General features: G+C 42.3%; 1 protein-coding gene across 1 annotated transcript; it reads right to left on the bottom strand.

Annotated features, from left to right (window-relative positions):
* Positions 1-6162: 6162 nt before the first annotated feature.
* On the bottom strand, positions 6163-7099 carry LOC120646204 (formin-1-like). Its single transcript, XM_039922888.1, has 2 exons — positions 6926-7099; positions 6163-6316 (listed from the first exon to the last, which is right to left on the bottom strand). Exons 1-2 carry the CDS (start codon positions 7025-7027, stop codon positions 6194-6196), a joined length of 225 nt encoding a protein of 74 aa, XP_039778822.1. The 5' UTR covers positions 7028-7099; the 3' UTR covers positions 6163-6193.
* Between the last annotated feature and the right edge of the window lie 1266 nt (positions 7100-8365).

Below are 8365 nucleotides of genomic sequence, written 5' to 3'. Positions count from 1 at the left end.
CAAAATAAAGGAATCAATCCTCACTTATTACAAAAGAAGGCTAAACACTACCCAGACCACGTAGTTGAATTTAACAAAAGCTCCAACTTAAACACAAATTTATAAATGAAGAGAGCCATCCATGGAAGTAAAGAAGTGCAAAACCATTATCTCCAAAGTACGGCATGCCTCCATAAAATATTGTTGGGCTTCATGTTGCTGCAAGCCTGCATTATATTTGAGCCTAGAAAAGGAGCCAACAATAAGGCTCCTGAATAGAACATGAAAAAAAGTTTATGCTGGTTCTTATCAAAAACAAATTTCTCGTTAGCCATATATATAGCCCAACAAAAAGCGGCTGCTCCTATCAATAAGCTTGTATTTGGCTTTTATCCCAGCCCCTTGCTTTACCCATAAATCAAACATGTAATTCATCGAAGTTGCATTGGTGCTGCAATAATATAAGGTAATGACTCTGTTACGGACGGCCGTATTTTCGTCCATTCACGCGGCCGCTTTCCATCCACCGTTCCAGCTGCATTAAATGGCGGAAGGTGCTACCTACTGGTCCCACATTTCAGAAAGACAGAGCACGCGCCTTCTCGTTCATTCCTGCCCCTCTCTCTCTCTCTCTCTCTCTCTCTCTCTCTACGGTTTCTCTCTCGTCTCGCATCCACCGCGCCATTTCTGATTTTCTGGATCCACGCGGGTTTGGAGAGGGAGGCGAAGGAGGCACCTGTGGGATTGAAGCGGGGGAGGGGAATCGTAGAACCAAACCAAGGTGAGATGAATCCCCTTGCATGGAGACATTTTTCTCGCCAATTTTGATTTCGTTTTCACCTTTTGTTTTGGCAGAAGTCATTTGCATGCGCTTCCAGAATCCAGCGATTTCATCCGTTGATCTTGGGAGAGGGCACTGGAAGCTGCAGATCTCGGATCCTCAGTTGCTGCTACGGCGCACTCCTCCCTCCTCCTTCCCGACCTCCGGGCGTCGTCGTCACCTTCCCGTAGCAGATCGGGCCAACTCCCTCGCCTGGCATCGGTGCCCTTGCTGGTTGCGGCCCCGCCGTAGCTGTCGCTCAGGTAAGGCTAGTTGAGTTGAGAACTTGAGATGCAGCATCTTCAATTCGTTATTTTAGTGCGACTGTTCTCTCGGATGCACCGTGAGGAAACCTAATTGCTTTGTCTGTTAGCTTGATTTGGCATGCTTCATTCATGTGAATTTAATTTGGACGAGCAGATCTCACTCACGGAGGTCTCAAGTCATGCGCAGGGAAATTGGGGGTGTGGGGGAGGGGGTGCAAATTTATTGATGAATGAACACATACTATTTCTAGGATGACCTCATTTTTTTCTATGTTTGTATGCATGATTCTGCAGTGAGACCCATGTATTTTGCAAATGGCAGTAGGGGGTGGGGAGAATTCATACCTGGTTGCTAGATTCAGTATAAAGAACATCATACCTAGTTGCTAGATTTTTTTTTTGGCTTCGGTCAGTCAATCGACATGATGGAAGCTTCTCAAATCATTTTTCTTAAGTCCAGAACTACAAGTACAGTGCGAAGAGCTTTTTTGAACTGTAGTACCTAGGCCCTGTTTGGATGGAGAGGTAAAAGGGGTAAAAGGGGTAAAAGTATCTACTTTTTACCTCAAACATCCAAACATGAGGTAAAACTTGTTGAGGTAAATGTTTTACCCCTCCTTTTTCCTTTACCCCTCTTTAGGTGTCAAATGGGGGTAAAATGACCAATTAAATGCTATTCTCCAACCATATTTGCCCCTAATCCAAACATCTTTATGGGGTAAAATTGTTGAGGGAAAATGATTGGAATAAAACATTTGCCTTGGGGCAAATTTACCCCTCCACATCCAAACACGGCCCTAGATGACTGCAAAGAAAAGGGGCCTCTAGATATAGTACCATTATATATTCTTGTTTCATTAAATACAGTAGAGGATAGATAACTAAGTTCAGGAGCTTAAGAGCTAGTGTGTTGATTTTTAGACATGCCTTTTTTCACCTGAACAAATGAGTAGCTTAACTGAATGATAGCCAAAGCAAGAGCTAGATAACTGAATGCTCTGTTGTTCTTTTTGTTTAGCTTTTTTACCCGTGAAATTGTTTAGCTGAACGGTTATTTCTGCTAGATTCTAGTAGTGATTTAACAGCTGCAATTTAGATGGAGTAGCAAAACTAATGGCCACATAGTATATCTTTTTTAATTATGTATAGCTGCAGAGTGCAGACAACACATTTGTGATTCACTTGAGAACCTGGTTAATGCTATTCAAATAACCATACCTGGTTACAATGACAAGCAATGTTCAAAAAGGCGCTGCACCATGAGGAGCGGCGAGCTCCGGCGATGGAGCTCGCGCGACTATGGGGAGCTCTACCATTTCTACTTATTAATTTTATGCTTTGTTGTTTTGGTGCTAGAGCTTGCTTACATAAAATCAGTGGTGCAACTGAACCAATAGTTAGAGGATTCATTTTGTTAGATAATCAGTAATCAGTAGGCAATATACCATCTCAGATTCATTCTGTTGGCAACTATCACTGAATCATCAAGCAACTTATTTATTTTACTTTAGCATTTTTTTGCATTCTGATTATAGCATTTTTCAAGTATTTCTACTAGTTATTTGGATTTTCATGTATACAACTTATGCTAAATCATTATGCAAATTAATCTTACCAGCTAAGCACTTTTGTGGTTTTAGATAGGAGCTTATGCTAAACTAGCTAAAGCAGTTTATGTTTCATGCCTTAGCATTTTTTATGTTACATGCAAGCAGCTTAGGTGTTTTGCCCAGTGTACGACAGTAGAGTTGTTGACCAAATCTCTTCTACAATTGCTAAACCTGGTGTGTTATCATCATTTTGCCTACATATCCTAGGGTGCTTTCAACTAGATTATTTACCGATATTAGCTAAATTGTTGTCACCAGAAACTACATCATCAAAAACTGCAACTGTCTCTTGATTTGGAACATGCTCAATATCATGTATTGCTCCATCTCCAACTATTTCTGAGTGTAAATAGGGTGGATTTGCATCTTATTCATCTAGGAAATCATAACCAAATTCTGGTAGGAGCTCGATTAAATCCATTTTTAATCTTCTATATCCCCTGCGCAATCATTCAACAAGTCACAAATCTGATTAGACAGCAACAGCTACATGAGAGTTTTTTTTTGCATGCAACAAAAACAACTAAATATGAATCATCTAACAATGATGTACTGTTCAGCAGGCAAATCAATGGTCAAGGAAATACAATGCAAATCGTTGGGCAACTTTTACAACATTCTTTCTTCTCTAATTTCTCTATTTTTTGGTTTTTACATTGTAGGTCCCCAACCTGCAGGTGAGTTAAGTACAATGCATAAAGAAGATATGATGCGCATATGAACCAACTCAAGTAAACAAGTGCATATGCAGTGAGAGCAAGCTAAGTACATTTCTTGCGATAAATATGTACTTCATTGGTAATAATGTTGTTCTAGTAAGGCAAATTATGTAATTGTTTTAGGCAATAATATGGTTCTGAATTAGGTAATATTATGACCAGAAATTTAGAAAATAATGTGTTTGTGTATTAGCAAAAATAAGAGCATGAATTAGGTTATATAGAACAAATAATGTTTGTTACCGGAGGTATTCAGCATTCCTGATATTTTAGTTCTAATACTAACTGCACTTGCTATTCGTTTCAGCCATACAAAACAATGTTCGGACCTGAAACCTGATGTGCCTTTTTTCTGCCTGCAAGTTTTCTCATGGAATCAGCACTATAACATGCTCTTGAGCTTGGTGTTTGTTGAAACCTGATGTGCCTTTTTTCTGCCCGCAAGTTTCCTCATTGAATCAGCACCATAACATGCTCTTAAGCGTGGTGTTTGGTGGCCCTCAGTTCATCAGATTGTAATCGACAGTAGTTAGTTGTAGCTCAATGCAACCTCGATTTTGATTCATGAGACTAGCTTGGTAGCAGTTGTAATAGCTCTAATCTTTTAATTTGATCAGTACAAAAGTGTCGGCAATTTAGATGGGTTAAAATGCGTTTGTATATTATCTAATTTGCTTAGTGCTTTTCAAAGAATTGCTTATCGGAGAGTAAAAATGAGGTCTGTATATTTATTAGATGGGTTAAAATTCGTTTGTATATGATCTAATTTGCTTAGTGTTTTTTCAAAGAATTGCTTATCGGAGAGTAAAATGAGGTCTGTATATTTATTCTGTGTTTTTTGTTGTGCACATCATACAGTATTCTGTCAGAAAGCACAGAGTTTTAGCAAAAAAGGAAATCTGGTTAATATTTTTCTCATTACTACAAAAGCTGCAACATTAATTTGTTCCTATTAACAATTACAATTTTTTCTACAAGACTATACCATTCGGGCAACTTATTTCCCACAACTATCCAGATGAGTGTGACCAGTATCCAATAGGTCCCACTACTAGAAAAAAGGCCTTAGCTACCAGTTAGTAAGGGCCTTAGGTACCGGATTTTGAGCCGGTACCCCGAAATCGGGACCTTTGGCCTTTATCTTGGGCACCGGGTAAAGTAACCGGTGCCTAAGGCTCTCTTAGGTACCGCGTCAAGGTTCCACCCAGTACTAAAATATTCGCGCAAAATATTCATTGGCTGGGATTCCAACCTGCGACCTTTTGCCTCACGCGTTGTTCCTTTACCATCTCATTGAGAAGGAAATATTTTACTTTTCAAGTAACCCATAGATAAGCCTAAGGTACCGGTTGGAGGTACCACCTGATACTAATGTAAAAATTACCACTTGGTACCTATGGAGAGTCTTAGGTACCATTTGGTATTACCAACTGGTACCTAAGGCTCATCCATAGATTTCATTTACCCCAAAAATATCGATACGAAGATGAACCGATATCTATACCTTTGGCATATTTTCTAGTAGTGTCCACACGAGCGAGCAGGTGCCGCACGGCACAGCACTGCATCAGCCTCCGTTGACTCAGCTGTATAGAACATGTGTATGCGTCTGGTACTAATCTGCTTCCATACCAAATTAAACTAATCAGCATATTAATATGTTGTTAATTATATTGTATGCAAATCTAATAATTTCCTATACGCACACGTAGGCAAATCAACAAATTAAATGAGAATAATGCATGAGCCCTAAGCATAAAATCAAATGCGTATCAAACATCCATCAAAGGTCTAGAACATCAACAAAAAGTAAATGACGTGCCTAAGGTTATTAGTTATCAACTGTAAATCACATGACCGCGTATGCCGTACCTACCCAAATTAAACCATATTGTTTGAAATTAAAATGATCTACTACTAGTACCTAGTATGTGTGCACTGTAGATAGACTAACAGAAAGTAGTAGTCGAAGCGTGCCTCGACTAGATATATCAACACGGTGGCCGCCCACCCACCCACCATTTGGTCGCGTCCGTACGCCGGAGAGCGGTTCCCGGATGCAGAGCTACGCAGGCTAGCTGCAGCCTGCGGCCGGTACACTACCGGAATTTTCTAATTCGCCGTGTGCCCCAAGCACACGGCGAAGCCTAGTAAGTCTTCGCCGTCAGTAGCCGACGGTGAACCCCCGACGGCAGCGCCAGTCACGGCAGAGGCCTAGTTTGCCGTGTGTTATCTGTCGCACACACGGTGAATGTATCCAAGGGCACACGGCAAAAAAAAGGCCAGACGTCGTGACACCGCCGGCCTAACGGCGTGACGGAGAACTTCGCCGTGTGCCAGGAATCAGGCACATGACGAAATTTCCCACTTTGCCGTGTGCCCTTGGCTTTGGCACACGGCAAAGTATTTAGGTTCGCCGTGTGCCCCTTGGCTTTGGCACACGGCAAAGTATTTAGGTTCGTCGTGTGCCCCTGGCTTGGCACACGGCGAACTTGGTGTTCAGGGCTCGCCAAATGGTCACTTTGCCGTGTGCCTAGTCCCCGGCACACGGCAAAGTGACCAAACAAATCCTATTTTTTTAGTTTTTCACGTAAAAAAGACTCCATATCACAACATATATATCACAGGCATTACATATCATAACAAACATCACAGACATTATATATCACAACTAGCCACAAATAACATCAAACACATACAGAAGTCCAATGCAAAGTCCTGCAAGTTCACAAAATATCCAGAAGTTCACAAATATATATCCAGAAGTTCACAAGTCCATAAATATTGAAATAAACAAGTTTATGGCTGTGGTGGGTCGTCGAACGGTGGGGCGCCGCCGAACTGAGGCGGGAACAACTGCTGTGGGAGCGTCGGTGAGATGCCCGGCGACAATTCTGGCGTATTCGATGCCGCCGATAGATTCTGCAAAAAAAGTAAGACAGTAAATTACAGGTGAGACAAAAACCAAGTTCTCAAGTTATAATTCATGAGAGGAGATATGCTACACTCGTTTACTGAAATGCATTGGGACAAACAGAACAGAAGTTCAAACTTTCATTGAAATACCTGATTTCGAATTCATATGATAATGCATCTTGTAATTCGAGCTTGAAACTTCAGTTTCGAATTTGATTTGCATTACTAGATCGACCAAATTACCGCAAACGAATCCATGAACCTCTTCTATGAAGAAACCTTCGCCAATGACTTTATTTACAAATCAATTTCAACATTTCTATATGTAGTTTGGGATAGTTTAGCCAGTAATTTTTTTCAAAATGGAACCTACTTTAAATTTTCTTCGAACTCGGATATCCAAATGAAAACTCCAAATTGAAATTTAGACACACTAGCGCTATTGCAAACGCTTTCCATTTCGCTTACTTATTTTGCCAATAAATAGAGCACAAAGGATCAGATGTAGGTCCCCTAAATCGTTAAGTGAGTAATGTAAGTCACAATCTCTAAGTCTAAAGTTCTCTAAGTATCTAATACTTCAAAAAAAAACTAAAGGATTTTCAAGATACTCACCGGAGGAGTAGTAGGAGGAGGAGCCACAGGGAATTGCATGGCTGGGATGGGATTACCCATTTGGATAGAAAGACTTTGAATGTAGTTGTACATCTGGGCCATCTCGGCCGCCTGCTTCTGCTCGTTCTCTTGTCGTATCCTCCTCTCTTCGGCCAGTGCTGTCTCGTACGCCGCCTGTTGCGCTTGTATTCGGTGCTACAATAGTTCATGACAATGTTACAATGCAAAGCAAATACATGTACAAAACGAATGAACTATGAATAAATAAGAAATAACCTGAAGTTCCTAAACTTGGAGCTGCGACGCGGACAGCCGTGGGCTTATGGCCGTGCTCCTCGCTCGAATCTGGGAGAGGGTGAGAGTGCTGGCCGTGTCTACAAGGCCATCGCCAATGTAGTAGCGCCCATGTTTCTTGCCTCCTCCCACCCTCATAATGACTTCTCCATCAAAGGGCTGGGAGCTCGGATCCCAGTCTGGCCCATTGACCTGTCTTCCCATCTCTGTGTACACCTGGATACGACTGTGGACGGACGGGTTGCTGTACGCCGAGGGCGGGTCGTCAGGGTTGTAGGTGACGTTGGATGTCGCCTTGCCCTTGCGGGCCAGAGCCCATCCCACGAACGGGTTGCACTCCTGGCCTTCATGTGAGGACGACTGCGAAAAAGGAAGAAGTTGATTACAAATTATGCTGAATTGAATGTTAGATTAGAGAAATGAGTCTGTGTATTGTGTACCCATCTAGCCCTGTACTCGTCGTTGTTGAGGCTGCCTTGATGGTGCGCTGGACCTGGCATCAGCAATCGCCGTTGCCGGCCATTGTCGTGCAAAGCCTGCCACTCGGGGTCGAACCACTTGTCCACTATGCGCTCCCAGCACACGGTGTCATTACGACACGACCACGCAGGAACCTACACGTGATCAAATGCATGACATGTAAGAAAAGAGACATTTAACGATGTTTTTTATCTTATAATAAATTTAAACTTACCTGTAAATATTCCTCTCGGGTCAGCTTCAAATCCCTCGCCTCAGACTTCCCGATCTTCTGCTTTAGGAAATGTGCACAATAGTTGATGACGCACTGGACTTGCGCCTCATAATGCATGTCCTTCATGAGTTTAACGCATCGATTGTGAGCCACAATCGCCGCCCGCTCCTCGTATCCCTCATCACACCTGTAAAAATCCTGCATATAAAGACGATGGATCATGTCATCATTAACAAAATGTTCAATAAATGTGATGTATTCACCATTTTTTGCCGGGAAAAACTTACCCAGAGCTCGCCCTTTACCCGCTCCGCCTTGTTCTCAAAGGCTCTGCCGCTCCGATCCAACTGATCGTTGTTGGCGGCGATGTAGTGTTCCCACGTCCAGGCCGGCTCGTACCATCCTTGATAGTGGACCAGGCCTGGGAAGTGCTCCCTGCACAAAAGACCCAG

Source organism: Panicum virgatum, chromosome 8K, assembly GCF_016808335.1.
Source record: "Panicum virgatum strain AP13 chromosome 8K, P.virgatum_v5, whole genome shotgun sequence".
NCBI lineage: Eukaryota > Viridiplantae > Streptophyta > Magnoliopsida > Poales > Poaceae > Panicum > Panicum virgatum.
This window is presented reverse-complemented; position numbering and strand designations above follow the sequence as displayed.